The sequence below is a fragment of the Anomaloglossus baeobatrachus genome, chromosome 6, assembly GCF_048569485.1.
Source record: "Anomaloglossus baeobatrachus isolate aAnoBae1 chromosome 6, aAnoBae1.hap1, whole genome shotgun sequence".
NCBI classification, from domain to species: Eukaryota; Metazoa; Chordata; class Amphibia; order Anura; family Aromobatidae; genus Anomaloglossus; species Anomaloglossus baeobatrachus.
In genome coordinates this window covers 578,883,357-578,904,570 of record NC_134358.1, presented here as the reverse complement: position 1 = coordinate 578,904,570, position 21,214 = coordinate 578,883,357, and the positions used below count along the sequence as shown (strand labels likewise).

Below are 21,214 nucleotides of genomic sequence, written 5' to 3'. Positions count from 1 at the left end.
ACATGAGACACCAGGAACATAGAGCCTCAGAGATCATACCTGAGGAATGAGACACCAGGAACATAGAGCCTCAGAGATCAGATATAAGACATGAGACACCAGGAACATAGAGCCTCAGAGATCAGATATAAGAAATGAGACACCAGGAACATAGAGCCTCAGAGATCAGATATAAGAAACGAGACACCAGGAACATAGAGCCTCAGAGATCAGATAGAAGACATGAGACACCAGGAACATAGAGCCTCAGAGATCATACCTGAGGAATGAGACACCAGGAACATAGAGCCTCAGAGATCATACCTGAGGATTGAGACACCGGGAACATAGAGCCTCAGAGATCAGATATAAGGAATGAGACATCAGGAACATAGAGCCTCAGAGATCAGATAGAAGACATGAGACACCAGGAACATAGAGCCTCAGAGATCAGATATAAGAAATGAGACACCAGGAACATAGAACCTCAGAGATCAGATATAAGAAACGAGACACCAGGAACATAGAGCCTCAGATATAAGACATGAGACACCAGGAACATAGAGCCTCAGAGATCAGATATAAGACATGAGACACCAGGAACATAGAGCCTCAGAGATCATACCTGAGGAATGAGGCACCTGGAACATAGAGCCTCAGAGATCAGATATAAGACATGAGACACCAGGAACATAGAGCCTCAGAGATCATACCTGAGGAATGAGACACCAGGAACATAGAGCCTCAGAGATCATACCTGGAGGAATGAGACAAAAGGAACATAGAGCCTCAGAAATCAGATATAAGGAATGAGACACCAGGAACATAGAGCCTCAGAGATCAGATATAAGAAATGAGACATCAGGAACATAAAGCCTCAGAGAGCAGATATAAGAAATGAGACACCAGGAACATAGAGCCTCAGAGATCAGATAGCAGACATGAGACACCAGGAACATAGAGCCTCAGAGATCATACCTGAGGAATGAGACACCAGGAACATAGAGCCTCAGAGATCATACCTGAGGATTGAGACACCGGGAACATAGAGCCTCAGAGATCAGATATAAGAAACGAGACACCAGGAACATAGAACCTCAGAGATCAGATATAAGGAATGAGACACCAGGAACATAGAGCCTCAGAGATCAGATATAAGAAATGAGACACCAGGAACATAGAGCCTCAGAGATCAGATAGAAGAAATGAGACACCAGGAACATAGAGCCTCAGAGATCAGATATAAGAACGAGACACCAGGAACATAGAGCCTCAGAGATCAGATATAAGACATGAGACACCAGGAACATAGAGCCTCAGAGATCATACCTGAGGAATGAGACACCAGGAACATAGAGCCTCAGAGATCAGATATAAGAACGAGACACCAGGAACATAGAGCCTCAGAGATCACATATAAGGAATGAGACACCAGGAACATAGAGCCTCAGAGATCATACCTGAGGAATGAGACACCAGGAACATAGAGCCTCAGAGATCAGATATAAGAAACGAGACACCAGGAACATAGAGCCTCAGAGATCAGATATAAGGAATGAGACACCAGGAACATAGAGCCTCAGAGATCAGATATAAGAAACGAGACACCAGGAACATAGAGCCTCAGAGATCATACCTGAGGAATGAGACACCTGGAACATAGAGCCTCAGAGATCAGATATAAGACATGAGACACCAGGAACATAGAGCCTCAGAGATCATACCTGAGGAATGAGACACCAGGAACATAGAGCCTCAGAGATCAGATATAAGAACGAGACACCAGGAACATAGAGCCTCAGAGATCAGATAGAAGACATGAGACACCAAGAACATAGAGCCTCAGAGATCATACCTGGAGGAATGAGACATCAGGAACATAGAGCCTCAGAGATCATACCTGGAGGAATGAGACACCAGGAACATAGAGCCTCAGAGATCAGATATAAGAAATGAGACACCAGGAACATAGAACCTCAGAGATCATACCTGAGGAATGAGACACCAGGAACATAGAGCCTCAGAGATCAGATATAAGAAACGAGACACCAGGAACATAGAACCTCAGAGATCAGATATAAGGAATGAGACACCAGGAACATAGAACCTCAGAGATCATACCTGAGGAATGAGACACCAGGAACATAGAGCCTCAGAGATCAGATATAAGAAACGAGACACCAGGAACATAGAACCTCAGAGATCAGATATAAGGAATGAGACACCAGGAACATAGAGCCTCAGAGATCAGATAGAAGACATGAGACACCAGGAACATAGAGCCTCAGAGATCAGATATAAGAAATGAGACACCAGGAACATAGAGCCTCAGAGATCAGATAGAAGAAATGAGACACCAGGAACATAGAGCCTCAGAGATCAGATATAAGAAACGAGACACCAGGAACATAGAGCCTCAGAGATCAGATATAAGACATGAGACACCAGGAACATAGAGCCTCAGAGATCAGATATAAGAAATGAGACACCAGGAACATAGAACCTCAGAGATCAGATATAAGAAACGAGACACCAGGAACATAGAGCCTCAGAGATCAGATATAAGACATGAGACACCAGGAACATAGAGCCTCAGAGATCATACCTGAGGAATGAGACACCAGGAACATAGAGCCTCAGAGATCAGATATAAGACATGAGACACCAGGAACATAGAGCCTCAGAGATCAGATATAAGAAACGAGACACCAGGAACATAGAGCCTCAGAGATCAGATATAAGACATGAGACACCAGGAACATAGAGCCTCAGAGATCATACCTGAGGAATGAGACACCTGGAACATAGAGCCTCAGAGATCAGATATAAGAAATGAGACACCAGGAACATAGAGCCTCAGAGATCAGATATAAGAAACGAGACACCATGAACATAGAGCCTCAGAGATCAGATATAAGACATGAGACACCAGGAACATAGAGCCTCAGAGATCATACCTGAGGAATGAGACACCTGGAACATAGAGCCTCAGAGATCAGATATAAGACATGAGACACCAGGAACATAGAGCCTCAGAGATCATACCTGAGGAATGAGACACCAGGAACATAGAGCCTCAGAGATCAGATATAAGAACGAGACACCAGGAACATAGAGCCTCAGAGATCAGATAGAAGACATGAGACACCAGGAACATAGAGCCTCAGAGATCATACCTGGAGGAATGAGACATCAGGAACATAGAGCCTCAGAGATCATACCTGGAGGAATGAGACACCAGGAACATAGAGCCTCAGAGATCAGATATAAGAAATGAGACACCAGGAACATAGAACCTCAGAGATCATACCTGAGGAATGAGACACCAGGAACATAGAGCCTCAGAGAGCAGATATAAGAAATGAGACATCAGGAACATAAAGCCTCAGAGAGCAGATATAAGAAATGAGACACCAGGAACATAGAGCCTCAGAGATCAGATAGAAGACATGAGACACCAGGAACATAGAGCCTCAGAGATCATACCTGAGGAATGAGACACCAGGAACATAGAGCCTCAGAGATCAGATATAAGAAACGAGACACCAGGAACATAGAGCCTCAGAGATCAGATATAAGAAATGAGACACCAGGAACATAGAACCTCAGAGATCAGATAGAAGACATGAGACACCAGGAACATAGAGCCTCAGAGATCAGATATAAGACATGAGACACCAGGATCATAGAACCTCAGAGATCAGATATAAGAAATGAGACATCAGGAACATAGAGCCTCAGAGATCAGATATAAGAAACGAGACACCAGGAACATAGAGCCTCAGAGATCAGATATAAGAAACGAGACACCAGGAACGTAGAGCCTCAGAGATCAGATATAAGGAATGAGACACCAGGAACATAGAGCCTCAGAGATCAGATATAAGAAACGAGACACCAGGAACGTAGAACCTCAGAGATCAGATATAAGAAATGAGACACCAGGAACATAGAGCCTCAGAGATCAGATATAAGAAATGAGACACCAGGAACATAGAGCCTCAGAGATTAGATATAAGAAATGAGACACCAGGAACATAGAGCCTCAGAGATCAGATATAAGGAATGAGACACCAGGAACATAGAGCCTCAGAGATCAGATATAAGAACGAGACACCAGGAACATAGAGCCTCAGAGATCAGATATAAGAAATGAGACACCAGGAATATAGAGCCTCAGAGATCAGATATAAGAACGAGACACCAGGAACATAGAGCCTCAGAGATCAGATATAAGAACGAGACACCAGGAACATAGAGCCTCAGAGATCATACCTGAGGAATGAGACACCAGGAACATAGAGCCTCGGAGATCAGATATAAGACATGAGACACCAGGAACATAGAGCCTCAGAGATCACATATGAGGAAAGAGACACCAGGAACATAGAGCCTCAGAGATCACATATGAGGAAAGAGACACCAGGAACATAGAGCCTCAGAGATCAGATAGAAGAAATGAGACACCAGGAACATAGAGCCTCAGAGATCAGATATAAGAACGAGACACCAGGAACATAGAGCCTCAGAGATCAGATATAAGAAATGAGAAACCAGGAACATAGAGCCTCAAAGATCAGATATAAGAACGAGACACCAGGAACATAGAGCCTCAGAGATCAGATATAAGAAATGAGACACCAGGAACATAGAGCCTCAGAGATCAGATATAAGAACGAGACACCAGGAACATAGAGCCTCAGAGATCAGATATAAGAAATGAGACACCAGGAAAGTAGAGCCTCAGAGATCAGATATAAGAAACGAGACACCAGGAACATAGAACCTCAGAGATCAGATATAAGAAATGAGACACCAGGAACATAGAGCCTCAGAGATCACATATGAGGAAAGAGACACCAGGAACATAGAGCCTCAGAGATCAGATAGAAGAAATGAGACACCAGGAACATAGAGCCTCAGAGATCACATATGAGGAAAGAGACACCAGGAACATAGAGCCTCAGAGATCAGATAGAAGAAATGAGACACCAGGAACATAGAGCCTCAGAGATCATACCTGAGGAATGAGACACCAGGAACATAGAGCCTCAGAGATCAGATATAAGAAATGAGAAACCAGGAACATAGAGCCTCAGAGATCACATATGAGGAAAGAGACACCAGGAACATAGAGCCTCAGAGATCAGATAGAAGAAATGAGACACCAGGAACATAGAGCCTCAGAGATCATACCTGAGGAATGAGACACCAGGAACATAGAGCCTCAGAGATCAGATAGAAGAAATGAGACACCAGGAACATAGAGCCTCAGAGATCATACCTGAGGAATGAGACACCAGGAACATAGAGCCTCAGAGATCAGATATAAGAAATGAGAAACCAGGAACATAGAGCCTCAGAGATCACATATGAGGAAAGAGACACCAGGAACATAGAGCCTCAGAGATCAGATAGAAGAAATGAGACACCAGGAACATAGAGCCTCAGAGATCAGATATAAGAACGAGACACCAGGAACATAGAGCCTCAGAGATCAGATATAAGAACGAGACACCAGGAACATAGAGCCTCAGAGATTAGATATAAGAAATGAGACACCAGGAACATAGAGCCTCAGAGATCAGATATAAGAAATAAGACACCAGGAATATAGAGCCTCAGAGATTAGATATAAGAAATAAGACACCAGGAACATAGAGCCTCAGAGATTAGATATAAGAAATAAGACACCAGGAACATAGAGCCTCAGAGATCAGATAGAAGAAATGAGACACCAGGAACATAGAGCCTCAGAGATCAGATAGAAGAAATGAGACACCAGGAACATAGAGCCTCAGAGATCAGATATAAGACATGAGACACCAGGAACATAGAGCCTCAAAGATCAGATATAAGAACGAGACACCAGGAACATAGAGCCTCAGAGATCAGATATAAGAACGAGACACCAGGAACATAGAGCCTCAGAGATCAGATAGAAGACATGAGACACCAGGAACATAGAGCCTCAGAGATCAGATATAAGGAATGAGACACCAGGAACATAGAGCCTCAGAGATCAGATATAAGAAATGAGAAACCAGGAACATAGAGCCTCAGAGATCACATATGAGGAAAGAGACACCAGGAACATAGAGCCTCAGAGATCAGATATAAGAAACGAGACACCAGGAACATAGAGCCTCAGAGATCACATATGAGGAAAGAGACACCAGGAACATAGAGCCTCAGAGATCAGATATAAGAACGAGACACCAGGAACATAGAGCCTCAGAGATCAGATATAAGAAATGAGACACCAGGAACATAGAGCCTCAGAGATTAGATATAAGAAATGAGACACCAGGAACATAGAGCCTCAGAGATTAGATATAAGAAATAAGACACCAGGAACATAGAGCCTCAGAGATCAGATAGAAGAAATGAGACACCAGGAACATAGAGCCTCAGAGATCAGATAGAAGAAATGAGACACCAGGAACATAGAGCCTCAGAGATCAGATATAAGACATAAGACACCAGGAACATAGAGCCTCAGAGATCAGATATAAGAACGAGACACCAGGAACATAGAGCCTCAGATATCAGATATAAGGAATGAGACACCAGGAACATAGAGCCTCAGAGATCAGATATAAGAAACGAGACACCAGGAACATAGAGCCTCAGAGATCAGATATAAGAACGAGACACCAGGAACATAGAGCCTCAGAGATCAGATATAAGAAACGAGACACCAGGAACATAGAGCCTCAGAGATCAGATAGAAGACATGAGACACCAGGAACATAGAGCCTCAGAGATCAGATATAAGACATGAGACACCAGGAACATAGAGCCTCAGAGATCAGATATAAGACATGAGACACCAGGAACATAGAGCCTCAGATCATACCTGAGGAATGAGACACCAGGAACATAGAGCCTCAGAGATCAGATATAAGACATGAGACACCAGGAACATAGAGCCTCAGAGATCAGATATAAGAAACGAGACACCAGGAACATAGAGCCTCAGAGATCAGATAGAAGACATGAGACACCAGGAACATAGAGCCTCAGAGATCAGATAGAAGACATGAGACACCAGGAACATAGAGCCTCAGAGATCAGATATAAGACATGAGACACCAGGAACATAGAGCCTCAGAGATCATACCTGAGGAATGAGACACCAGGAACATAGAGCCTCAGAGATCAGATAGAAGAAATGAGACACCAGGAACATAGAGCCTCAGAGATCAGATATAAGGAATGAGACACCAGGAACATAGAGCCTCAGAGATCAGATAGAAGACATGAGACACCAGGAACATAGAGCCTCAGAGATCAGATATAAGAACGAGACACCAGGAACATAGAGCCTCAGAGATCAGATATAAGAAATGAGACACCAGGACCATAGAGCCTCAGAGATCAGATATAACACATGAGACACCAGGAACATAGAGCCCCAGAGATCAGATATAAGAAATGAGACACCAGGAACATAGAGCCTCAGAGATCAGATAGAAGACATGAGACACCAGGAACATAGAGCCTCAGAGATCACATATAAGGAATGAGACACCAGGAACATAGAGCCTCAGAGATCAGATATAAGAAATGAGACACCAGGAACATAGAGCCTCAGAGATCAGATATAAGAAATGAGACACCAGGAACATAGAGCCTCAGAGATCAGATATAAGGAATGAGACACCAGGAACATAGAGCCTCAGAGATCACATATGAGGAAAGAGACACCAGGAACATAGAGCCTCAGAGATCAGATATAAGAAATGAGACACCAGGAACATAGAGCCTCAGAGATCACATATGAGGAAAGAGACACCAGGAACATAGAACCTCAGAGATCAGATATAAGAAATGAGACACCAGGAACATAGAGCCTCAGAGATCAGATATAAGAACGAGACACCAGGAAAATAGAGCCTCAGAGATCAGATATAAGAAATGAGACACCAGGAACATAGAGCCTCAGAGATCAGATATAAGAAACGAGACACCAGGAAAATAGAGCCTCAGAGATCAGATATAAGACATGAGACACCAGGAACATAGAGCCTCAGAGATCACGTATGAGGAATATCATGATACATACCAGTTGTGGCATCCTTGATCTACGATGGCACCAGTTGGAAATGGTAAACTCTCCCAGTAACATGGGCATTCAGTGGGGTCAATGCAGCCGCCGTCTACCAGGGAGAGAGGCAGCCATTACTATAATGATGTGATGGATCCGGGTCACCCCCAGTGAGGGCGTATAGACAGTATACAGGAATGCCCCAGTATTACAGACTCCGCTCCTTATGGGCGCGTCCACTCACCATGCAGGACCTTCCCCTGAGGACAGAAGCATCCCTCCACACAGGACAGGTGTGCGCAGTGCAGCACCGCAGCATCCAGGCCCCGGCTCCGACAGGTCTGAGGGCAGGCGGGACCACAAGCCTCATACATCAGGCCGTTATCACACTGCATGGCTGCGGGTGACAAGATGGATTATGGGGTCACTAGAAGGGCACTGACGCAATGAGCCCCCCGGAGAAGCTTCAGGCCGGAGCCTTGAACGCACAACACGCATAATGTCACATCCAATCAGCATCCAAAACAATCAGCCAATCAGGACGGCCCCCTTCACAAGTTCATTTAAAAAAATGCCAGTGTGACACGTACTGGAAAATACACCTGTGTGACACGTACTGGAAAATACACCAGTGTGACACGTACTGGAAAATACACCAGTGTGACACGTACCGGAAAAAACACCAGTGTGACATGTACTGGAAAATACACCAGTGTGACATGTACTGGAAAATACACCAGTGTGACACGTAATGGAAAATACACCAGTGTGACATGTACTGGAAAATACACCAGTGTGACACGTACTGGAAAATACACCAGTGTGACATGTACTGGAAAATACACCAGTGTGACATGTACTGGAAAATACACCAGTGTGACATGTACTGGAAAATACACCAGTGTGACATGTACTGGAAAATACACCAGTGTGACATGTACTGGAAAATACACCAGTGTGACATGTACTGGAAAATACACCAGTGTGACATGTACTGGAAAATACACCAGTGTGACATGCACTGGAAAATACACCAGTGTGACACGTAATGGAAAATACACCAGTGTGACACATACCAGACAATACACCAGTGTGACATGTACCGGAAAATACACCAGTGTGACACGTACTGGAAAATACACCAGTGTGACACGTACTAGAAAATACACCAGTGTGACACATACCAGACAATACACCAGTGTGACACGTACTGGAAAATACACCAGTGTGACACGTACTGGAAAATACACCAGTGTGACACGTACTGGAAAATACACCAGTGTGACACATACCAGACAATACACCAGTGTGACACGTACTGGAAAATACACCAGTGTGACATGTACTGGAAAATACACCAGTGTGACACGTACTGGAAAATACACCAGTGTGACATGTACTGGAAAATACACCAGTGTGACATGTACTGGAAAATACACCAGTGTGACATGTACTGGAAAATACACCAGTGTGACATGTACTGGAAAATACACCAGTGTGACATGTACTGGAAAATACACCAGTGTGACACGTAATGGAAAATACACCAGTGTGACACATACCAGACAATACACCAGTGTGACATGTACCGGAAAATACACCAGTGTGACACGTACTGGAAAATACACCAGTGTGACACGTACTAGAAAATACACCAGTGTGACACATACCAGACAATACACCAGTGTGACACGTACTGGAAAATACATCAGTGTCAGTGTGACACGTACTGGAAAATACACCAGTGTGACACGTACTGGAAAATACACCAGTGTGACACATACCAGACAATACACCAGTGTGACACGTACTGGAAAATACACCAGTGTGACACGTACTGGAAAAAACACCAGTTTGACACGTACTGGAAAATACACCAGTGTGACACGTACTGGAAAATACACCAGTGTGACACATACCAGACAATACACCAGTGTGACATGTACCGGAAAATACACCAGTGTGACACGTACTGGAAAATACACCAGTGTGACACATACTGGAAAATACACCAGTGTGACACATACCAGACAATACACCAGTTTGACATGTACCGGAAAAAACACCAGTGTGACACGTACCGGAAAAAACACTAGTGTGACACATACCAGAAAAACACCAGTGTGACACGTACCAGAAAAACACCAGTGTGACACGTACCGGAAAAAACACCAGTGTGACACGTACCGGAAAAAACACCAGTGTGACACGTACCGGAAAAAACACCAGTGTGACACGTACCAGAAAAACACCAGTGTGACACGTACCGGAAAAAACAACAGTGTGACACGTACCAGAAAAACACCAGTGTGACACGTACCAGAAAAAACACCTGTGTGACACGTACCAGAAAAACGCCTGTGTGACACATACCAGAAAAAAACGCTTGTGTGACACGTACCAGAAAAAATCCCTGTGTGACAAATACCGGAAAAAAACGTCTGTGTGACACGTACTGGAAAATACACCAGTGTGACACGTACCAGAAAAACGCCTGTGTGACAAATACCAGAAAAACGCCTGTGTGACACGTACCAGAAAAACGCCTGTGTGACACGTACCAGAAAAAACACCTGTGTGACAAATACCAGAAAAACGCCTGTGTGACACGTACCAGAAAAACGCCTGTGTGACACGTACCAGAAAAAACACCTGTATGACACGTACCAGAAAAACGCCTGTGTGACACGTACCAGAAAAAACACCTGTGTGACACGTACCAGAAAAAACACCTGTGTGACACGTACCAGAAAAACGCCTGTGTGACACGTACCAGAAAAAACACCTGTGTGACACGTACCAGAAAAACGCCTGTGTGACACGTACCAGAAAAAACACCAGTGTGACACGTACCAGAAAAACGTCCGTGTGACACGTACCAGAAAAACGCCTGTGTGACACGTACCAGAAAAAACACCTGTGTGACACGTACCAGAAAAACGCCTGTGTGACACGTACCAGAAAAGAAGGGAATTTTGTTACTTACCGTAAATTCCTTTTCTTCTAGCTCTTATTGGGAGACCCAGACGATTAGTTTTAGTTTTAGTTTTAGTTTTAGATTGGGTATAGCTACTGCCCTCTGGAGGCCACACAAAGCACTACATTAAAAGTGCAAGGCCCCTCCCCCTCTGGCTATACCCCCCCCGTGGTATCACGGGTTCTCCAGTTTTAGTGCCAAAGCAAGAAGGAGGAAGCCAATAACTGGTTTAAACAAATTAACTCCGAATAACATCGGAGAACTGAAAAACCGTTCAACATGAACAACATGTGTACCCGCAAACAACAAAAAAACATCCCGAAGGACAACAGGGCGGGTGCTGGGTCTCCCAATAAGAGCTAGAAGAAAAGGAATTTACGGTAAGTAACAAAATTCCCTTCTTCTTCAGCGCTCTATTGGGAGACCCAGACGATTGGGACGTCCAAAAGCTGTCCCTGGGTGGGTAAATAAATACCTCATGTTAGAGCTGCAAAACAGCCCTCCCCTACGGGGGTGTCACTGCCGCCTGCAGGACTCTTCTACCTAAGCTGGCATCCGCCGAAGCATAGGTATGCACCTGATAATGCTTGGTGAAAGTGTGCAGACTGGACCAGGTAGCCGCCTGGCACACCTGTTGAGCCGAAGCCTGGTGGCGTAATGCCCAGGACGCACCCACGGCTCTGGTGGAGTGGGCTTTTAGCCCTGAAGGAACCGGAAGCCCCGCAGAACGGTAGGCCTCTAGAATTGGTTCTTTGATCCATCGAGCCAGGGTGGCTTTAGAAGCCTGCAACCCCTTGCGCGGACCAGCGACAAGGACGAAAAGTGCATCGGCACGGCGCATGGGCGCCGTGCGGGAAATGTAGATTCTGAGTGCTCTCACCAGATCTAGCAAACGTAAGGCCTTTTCATACCGGTGAACCGGATGAGGGCAAAAAGAAGGCAAGGAAATATCCTGATTAAGATGAAAAGAGGATACGACCTTAGGAAGAAACTCCGGAATGGGGCGCAGCACAACCTTGTCCTGGTGGAACACCAGGAAGGGAGCCTTAGATGACAGAGCTGCCAGCTCAGACACTCGCCGAAGCGATGTGATTGCAACAAGAAACGCCACTTTCTGCGACAGCCGAGAAAAGGAAACTTCCTTCAGAGGCTCGAAGGGCGGCTTCTGGAGAGCAACTAGTACCCTGTTCAGATCCCATGGATCTAACGGTCGCTTGTACGGGGGCACAATATGACAGACCCCCTGCAGGAACGTGCGCACCTTAGGAAGACGTGCTAGACGCTTCTGAAAAAACACGGATAGTGCCGAAACTTGCCCTTTAAGGGAGCTGAGCGACAAGCCCTTTTCTAACCCCGATTGCAGAAAGGAAAGAAACTTGGGCAATGCAAATGGCCAGGGAGACACTCCCTGAGCAGAGCACCAGGACAAGAAAATCTTCCACGTTCTGTGGTAGATCTTAGCCGAATTCGACTTTCTAGCTTGTCTCATTGTGGCAACGACTTCCTGAGATAATCCAGCAGATGCTAGGATCCAGGACTCAATGGCCACACAGTCAGGTTCAGGGCCGCAGAATTCTGATGGAAAAACGGCCCTTGGGACAGTAAGTCTGGTCGGTCTGGCAGTGACCACGGTCGACCGATCGTGAGATGCCACAGATCCGGATACCACGACCTCCTCGGCCAGTCTGGAGCGACGAGTATGACGCGGCTGCACTCGGATCTGATCTTGCGTAGCACTCTGGGCAAGAGCGCCAGAGGCGGAAACACGTATGGGAGCTGAAACTGCGACCAATCTTGAACCAAGGCGTCTGCCGCCAGAGCTCTTTGATCGCGCGACCTCGCCATGAATGCCGGGACCTTGTTGTTGTGCCGAGACGCCATTAGATCGACGTCCGGCACTCCCCAGCGGCGACAGATTTCCTGAAACACGTCCGGGTGAAGGGACCATTCCCCTGCGTCCATGCCCTGGCGACTGAGGAAGTCTGCTTCCCAGTTTTCTACGCCTGGAATGTGAACCGCGGATATGGTGGATGCTCTGTCCTCCACCCACATTAGAATGCGCCGGACTTCTTGGAAGGCTTGCCGACTGCGCGTCCCTCCTTGGTGGTTGATGTATGCCACCGCTGTGGAGTTGTCCGATTGGATTCGGATCTGCTTTCCTTCCAGCCACTGTTGGAAGGCCAGTAGAGCAAGATACACTGCTCTGATCTCCAGAACATTGATCTGAAGGGTGGACTCCTGCGGAGTCCACGTCCCCTGAGCCCTGTGGTGGAGAAATACTGCTCCCCACCCTGACAGACTCGCATCTGTCGTGACTACTGCCCAGGATGGGGGCAGGAAGGATCTTCCCTGAGACAATGATGTGGGAAGGAGCCACCATTGTAGAGAGTCTTTGGCCGTCTGGGAAAGCGAGACTTTCCTGTCCAGGGACGTTGACTTCCCGTCCCATTGGCGGAGAATGTCCCATTGAAGTGGGCGCAGATGAAACTGCGCAAAGGGAACTGCTTCCATGGCTGCCACCATCTTCCCTAGGAAATGCATGAGGCGCCGCAAGGGGTGCAACTGGTCCTGCAGAAGAGATTGCACCCCTGTCTGTAGTGACCGCTGCTTGTCCAGCGGAAGCTTCACTATCGCTGCTAGAGTATGAAACTCCATGCCGAGATACGTTAGTGACTGAGTCGGTGATAGGATCGACTTTGGAAAGTTGATGATCCATCCGAAAGACTGTATACACAGCCCTTTTTGCCTTGGCCGCCTTGCGTTTTGAGGATGGCATGTTGCTGCTTCCACAGAGTAATCTGGGATATGCAGCCAGAAGTGCACCTCACAGTGCAAGAAATACAATATCTATATATATGTACCCAGTACACTGACACACAGTGAGGCACTAGAGGGACCAGCACAGAAAAAATCGCTTACCGCCCGCTTAAAAAGCGGGTGTGTGGTCGCCAGATAGCCCCTAGTCCAGGTCTCCCAGAGCCTTGCGTCCTTCCTCCAGCCAGGCATGCATGTAATGGCTGCCGGCGTCTCTAGAGAGGAAGGGGGGCGGGCCCTGGGCGTTCCTGGCTAAGAGCGGGAAGCCTGCTTCCCTCTGTGCCTAGTGTGAGGGCTGGAGCATGTAAATCAGGCTCCAGCCCTCGTCGCTGCTAACGAACAGCGTCTCTCCCCTACCCTGAATGACAGGGTGGGGGCGGGAACGAAACGGAGCTGCCGGCGTCCTAGGCCCAAAAAGCCGGGGACTAAATTTATAACCGCCGCCGCCGTAAAAGCGCGGACGGCGGATCCCCGGCGCACCACAAGTCACAGCAGCGCCGCCCGGTCCAGAGGGGGTCGGCGCTGCGTTCCCAAACACAAACAATCCCCCAGTAATCTGTAGGGACACCAACTCCACGTTGCGGTCCCCGGCGCACTACAACACCCAGCCAGCCCGGAGTGTGTCTGTGCCTGCCGGGGACACAGAGTACCTGTAAGATGCAGGGCCTGTCCCTGATCGTACTCCTGCTCCGTCTCCATCAGGTTCTAATGGGTCTGTGGATGGAGCCCGGCATCAGAGCTGAGAGGCCGGCAGGATCCCACTTCCACAGAGCCCCCAAGGGGATGTGGAAGGAAAACAGCATGTCAGGCTCCAGCCCTGTACCAGCAATAGGTACCTCAACCTTACAACACCATCCAGGGGTGAGAAGGGAGCATGCTGGGGACACTATATGTGTCCTCTTTTCTTCCATCCGAAATAGTCAGCAGCAACTGCTGACTAAAATCTGTGGAGCTATGCATGGAATGTCTGACCTCCTTCGCACACAAAGCTAAAACTGGAGAACCCGTGATACCACGGGGGGGGGTATAGCCAGAGGGGGAGGGGCCTTGCACTTTTAATGTAGTGCTTTGTGTGGCCTCCAGAGGGCAGTAGCTATACCCAATCTAAAACTAAAACTAAAACTAAAACTAATCGTCTGGGTCTCCCAATAGAGCGCTGAAGAAACGTCTGTGTGACACGTACCAGAAAAACGTCTGTGTGACACGTACCAGAAAAACGCCTGTGTGACACGTACCAGAAAAAACACCTGTGTGACACGTACCAGAAAAACGCCTGTGTGACACGTACCAGAAAAACGCCTGTGTGACACGTACCAGAAAAACGCCTGTGTGACACGTACCAGAAAAGACACCTGTGTGACATGTACCAGAAAAACGCCTGTGTGACACATACCAGAAAAAACGCCTGTGTGACACGTACCAGAAAAACGCCTGTGTGACACGTACCAGAAAAAACACCTGTGTGACACGTACCAGAAAAACGTCTGTGTGACACGTACCAGAAAAAACACCTGTGTGACACGTACCAGAAAAAACGCCTGTGTGACACGTACCAGAAAAATGCCTGTGTGACACGTACCAGAAAAGACACCTGTGTGACACGTACCAGAAAAACGTCTGTGTGACACGTACCAGAAAAAACGCCTGTGTGACACGTACCAGAAAAACGCCTGTGTGACACGTACCAGAAAAAACGCCTGTGTGACACGTACCAGAAAAACGTCTGTGTGACACGTACCAGAAAAAACACCTGTGTGACACGTACCAGAAAAACGTCTGTGTGACACGTACCAGAAAAAACGTCTGTGTGACACGTACCAGAAAAGACACCTGTGTGACATGTACCAGAAAAAAAAATGACACTCAAATAAATGTTTTTTTCATGTGTTAAAGGTGCGCAAAGATAGATACAGCGGCATGCAAAAGTTTAGGCACCCATGGTCAATATTACTGTTATTGTGAACAGTTAAGTAAGTTGAAGATGAAATGATCTCTAAAAGGCAGAAAGTTACAGAGGACGCTTTTCATTGGTAGCTTAGGCCAAAAAAAATTTGGTATTTTCATCTTTTATATTTTTATTAACAAAAATGGAAAATGGGCAGATGCAAAAGATTCCTGGCTCCTCTTCCAGTTCTGTGAGATTCCTGGCTCCTCTTCCAGTTCTGTGAGATTCCTGGCTCGTCTTCCAGTTCTGTGAGATTCCTGGCTCCTCTTCCAGTTCTGTGAGATTCCTGGCTCCTCTTCCAGTTCTGTGAGATTCCTGGCTCCTCTTCCAGTTCTGTGAGATTCCTGGCTCCTCTTCCAGTTCTGTGAGATTCCTGGCTCCTCTTCCAGTTCTGTGAGATTCCTGGCTCCTCTTCCAGTTCTGTGAGATTCCTGGCTCCTCTTCCAGTTCTGTGAGATTCCTGGCTCCTCTTCCAGTTCTGTGAGATTCCTGGCTCGTCTTCCAGTTCTGTGAGATTACTGACTCGTCTTGCATGCACTGATCTTCCTTGGAGATATCTTCTAGTTCTGTGAGATTCCTGGCTCGTCTTGCATGCACTGCTCTTCCTTGGAGATGTCTTCCAGTTCTGTGAGATTCCTGGCTCGTCTTGCATGCTCTGCTCTTCCTTGGAGACGTCTTCCAGTTCCGTGAGATTCCTGGCTCGTCTTCCAGTTCTGTGAGATTCCTGGCTCGTCTTCCAGTTCTGTGAGATTCCTGGCTCGTCTTCCAGTTCTGTGAGATTCCTGGCTCGTCTTCCAGTTCTGTGAGATTACTGACTCGTCTTGCATGCACTGCTCTTCCTTGGAGATGTCTTCCAGTTCTGTGAGATTCCTGGCTCGTCTTGCATGCTCTGCTCTTCCTTCGAGACGTCTTCCAGTTCTGTGAGATTCCTGGCTCGTCTTCCAGTTCTGTGAGATTCCTGGCTCGTCTTCCAGTTCTGTGAGATTCCTGGCTCGTCTTACATGCACTGCTCTTCCTTGGAGACGTCTTCCAGTTCTGTGAGATTCCTGGCTCGTCTTCCAGTTCTGCTCTTCCTTCGAGACGTCTTCCAGTTCTGTGAGATTCCTGGCTCGTCTTCCAGTTCTGTGAGATTCCTGGCTCGTCTTCCAGTTCTGTGAGATTCCTGGCTCGTCTTACATGCACTGCTCTTCCTTGGAGACATCTTTCAGTTCTGTGAGATTCCTGGCTCGTCTTCCAGTTCTGCTCTTCCTAAAGGTGGCATTACATGAGATGATCTATCGTGCGATTGCACCAGCCCCCATCATTTGTGCGTTATGGGCAATTTGTTTCCCGTGGCGCACAAAGTCGTTTACCGCCGTCACACGCACTTACCTCCCAGGCGACCTCGCTGTGGGCGGCGAACATCCACTTCCTGAAGAGGGAGGGACGTTCGGCGTCACAGCGACGTCACACAGCGGCCGCCCAATAGAAGCGGAGGGGCGGAGCTGAGCGGGACATAACATCCCGCCCACCTCCTTCCTTCCGCATTGCCGGTGGATGCAGGTAAGCTGTGTTTGTCGTTCCCGGGGTGTCACGCGGAGCGATGTGTGCTGCCGCAGGAACGAGGAACAACCGGTGCACAGAAGGAGGACCGACATTATGAAAATGAATGACGTGTCAACGAGCAACGATAAGGTGAGTATTTTTGCTCGTTAACAGTCGTTCAGAGGTGTCACACGCTACGATATGTCAAACGATGCCGGATGTGCGTCACTAACGACGTGACCCCGACGACATATCATTAGATATATTGTAGCGTGTAACGGGGCCTTTAGAGACATCTTCCAGTTCTATGAGATTCCTGGCTCGTCCTCCAGTTCTGTGAGATTCCTGGCTCGTCCTCCAGTTCTGTGAGATTCCTGGCTCGTCCTCCAGTTCTGTGAGATTCCTGGCTCGTCTTACAGTTCTGTGAGATTCCTGGCTTGTCCTCCAGTTCTGTGAGATTCCTGGCTCGTCCTCCAGTTCTGTGAGATTCCTGGCTCGTCCTCCAGTTCTGTGAGATTCCTGGCTCGTCTTCCAGTTCTGTGAGATTCCTGGCTCGTCTTCCAGTTCTGTGAGATTCCTGGCTCGTCCTCCAGTTCTGTGAGATTCCTGGCTCGTCTTCCAGTTCTGTGAGATTCCTGGCTCGTCTTCCAGTTCTGTAAGATTCCTGGCTCGTCTTGCATGCTCTGCTCTTCCTTGGAGACGTCTTCCAGTTCTGTGAGATTCCTGGCTCGTCTTGCATGCTCTGCTCTTCTTTGGAGACGTCTTCCAGTTCTGTGAGATTCCTGGCTCGTCTTGCATGCTCTGCTCTTCCTTGGAGACGTCTTCCAGTTCTGTGAGATTCCTGGCTCGTCTTGCATGCTCTGCTCTTCTTAGGAGACGTCTTCCAGTTCTGTGAGATTCCTGACTCGTCTTGCATGTTCTGCTCTTCTTTGGAGACGTCTTCCAGTTCTGTGAGATTCCTGACTCGTCTTGCATATTCTGCTCTTCCTTGGAGACATCTTCCAGTTCTGTGAGATTCCTGGCTCGTCTTGCATGCTCTGCTCTTCCTTGGAGACGTCTTCTAGTTCTGTGAGATTCCTGGCTCGTCTTGCATGCTCTGCTCTTCCTTAGAGATGTCGCCTTTTTTTCTACAAAAAGCGTTTACAAGCCGTGGTATTTGTCAAAGAGGGTGCTGGTAAGTGCTAACCATGTAAGGTGCCCAAAGTTTTGCGTCATCCCATTGTCCTGTTTAATTAATTTAAAAATGTAAAACCTGAAAATATATATACAGTCCCTTGCGAAAGTATTCGACCCCTTGAATTTTTCAACCTTTTCCCACATTTCAGGCTTCAAACATAAAGATAAAATGTGAATGTTCTGGTGAAGAATCAACAACAAGTGACACAATTGTGAAGAGGAAGGGAATTTATTGCTGATTTTATACTTTTATAAATAATAAATAACTGTAAATTGTGGCGTGCAATATTATTCACCCCCTGTAAGTGAATCCTTCGTAGCGCCCCCTTTTGCTGCGATTACAGCTGCAGTCTCTTGGGGATGTGTCTTATCAGTTTTGCACATGGAGAGGTGAAATTCTCGCTCGTTCTTCCTTTGTAAACAGCTGGAGCTGAGTGAGGTTGGATGGAGGCGTTCGTGAACAGCAGTTTTCAGCTCTTTCCACAGATTCTCGATTGGGTTCAGGTCTGGACTGTGACTTGGCCATTCTAACACCTGGATACGGTTATTTGTGAATCATTCCATTGTAGATTTTGCTTTATGTTTGGGATCATTGTCTTGTTGGAAGACAAATCTCCGTCCCAGTCTCAGGTCTTTTGCAGACTCCAACAGGTTTTCTTCAAGAATGGTCCTGTATTTGGCTCCATCTTCCATCAATTTTACCATCTTCCCTGTCCCTGCTGAAGAAAAGCCGGCCCAAACTATGATGCTGCCACCACCATGTTTGACAGTGGGGATGGTGTGTTCAGGGTGATGAGCTGTGTTGCTTATCGTTTGGCATTGTGCCCAGATAGTGTGATTTTGGTTTCCTCTGAGCAGAGCCCCTTCTTCCACATGTTTGGTGTCTCCAGGTGGCTTGTGGCAAACTTTACACAACACTTTTTATGGATATCTTTGAGAAATGGCTTCTTCTTGCCTCTCTTCCATAAAGGCCAGATTTGTGCAGTGTAGACTGATTGTTGTGCTATGTACAGACTCTCCCCCCTCAGCTGTAGATCTCTGCAGATCATCCAGAGGGATCATGGGCCTCTTGGCTGCGTCTCTGATCAGTCTTCTCCTTGTGTGAGATGATAGTTTGGATGGACGGCCGGGTCTTGGTAGATTTGCAGTGGTATGATGCTCCTTCCATTACAATATGATCGCTTGCACAGGGCTTCTTGGGATGTGTAAAGTTGTGGAAATCTTTTTGTAACCAAATCCGGCTTTAAGCTTCTCCACAACAGTATCCTGGACCTGCCTGTTGTGTTCCTTGGTCTTCATGATGCTCTCTGCGCTTTACACAGAACATGAGCCTATCACAGAGCAGGGGCATTATACGGAGACTTGATTACACACAGGGGCTTATATTTATCATCATCAGTCATTTAGGACAACATTGGATCATTCACAGATCCTCAATCACCTTCTGGAGGGAGTTTCTGCACTGAAAGTAAAGGGGATGAATAATATTGCACGCCCCAATTTACAGTTATTTATTTTTTATAAAAGTGTAAAATAAGCAATAAATTTCCTTCCTCTTCACAATTGTGTCACTTGTAGATTCTTCACCAGAACATTCACATTTTATCTTTATGTTTGAAGCCTGAAATGTGGGAAAAGGGTGAAAAATTCAAGAGGGGTAAATACTTTCGCAAGGCACTGTATGTATTTGTTTTGCCTAAAATACAAAGGAAAAGTGTCATATTTAACTCTATGCATTTTAGAGATCATTAAATCTTCAACTTGCTTAACTGTTCACATGCTGGAGAGTCCTTTGGTTATTGGGCCCTTCCCAGCCTAAAAATATCAGCCCGCAGTCTCCCCAGAAGTGGTGCATTCATCAGAAGCTCCCATTCTGGTGCTTTGCCAGCTTCGCCATAGTCCAGGGAGTCCGCCGTAGTCCTGGTAGTCCTGTAGTCCAAAAAAAGGATCTAAAAAAACACAAATATACAAACAAAGAAAAATAAAACAAGACTCATGCCCTCAATCACCACTGTATTTATAAGAAAGAAAATTTCCCCGCTGATCCGACATGTCCCAGAGCAAATTGGACGAATCAGTAACGTTACCTTTGCTGAGAAGCAGTGTGACCCAGAGTGACCCGGTGACCCTGATCAGCAGTAACGTTACTGATGTCACCGCTCTTCAGATGTGCCGGGTCTCCTGCAGTGCAGTGTGACCCGGAAATGTAAGAAGAGTCTATGGAGTGTCACAACGAGGCTCCATAGACTTTGTTGATCGGATTCCCTCTGGACTGCTTTGGATCAGCTGGGATTTTTTTCTTTTGAATAAAGTGGTGAACGAGTGTAAGGGCGGCTTTGCACGTTGCGACATCGCAAGCCGATGCTGCGATGTCGCACGCAATAGTCCCCGCCCCCGTCGCAGGTACGATATCGTGTGATAGCTGGCGTAGCGAAAATTATCGCTACGCCAGCTTCACATGCACTCACCTGCCCTGCGACCGTCGCTCTGGCCGGCGACCCACCTCCTTCCTAAGGGGGCGGGTCATGCGGCGTCATAGCGATGTCACATGGCAGGCGGCCAATAGCGGCGGAGGGGCGGAGATGAGCAGGATGTAAACATCCCACCCACCTCCTTCCTTCCGCATATTCTACGGAAGCCGCGGTGACGCCGGTAGGAGATGTTCCTTGCTCCTGCGGCATCACACACAGCGATGTCTGCTGCCGCAGGAACGAGGAACAACATCAGACCGTCGCGTCACCGTAATTAT

General features: G+C 47.0%; 1 protein-coding gene across 1 annotated transcript in view; it reads right to left on the bottom strand.

Moving 5' to 3' along the window:
- The window catches only part of LOC142243992 (SCO-spondin-like), a 476,497-nt gene that overhangs the window by 287,556 nt on the left and 167,727 nt on the right, over positions 1–21,214 (bottom strand). The window contains 2 exon segments of the mRNA XM_075316177.1: positions 8,048–8,141; positions 8,274–8,426. Of these exon segments, the coding sequence (XP_075172292.1) occupies positions 8,048–8,141; positions 8,274–8,426 (247 nt within the window).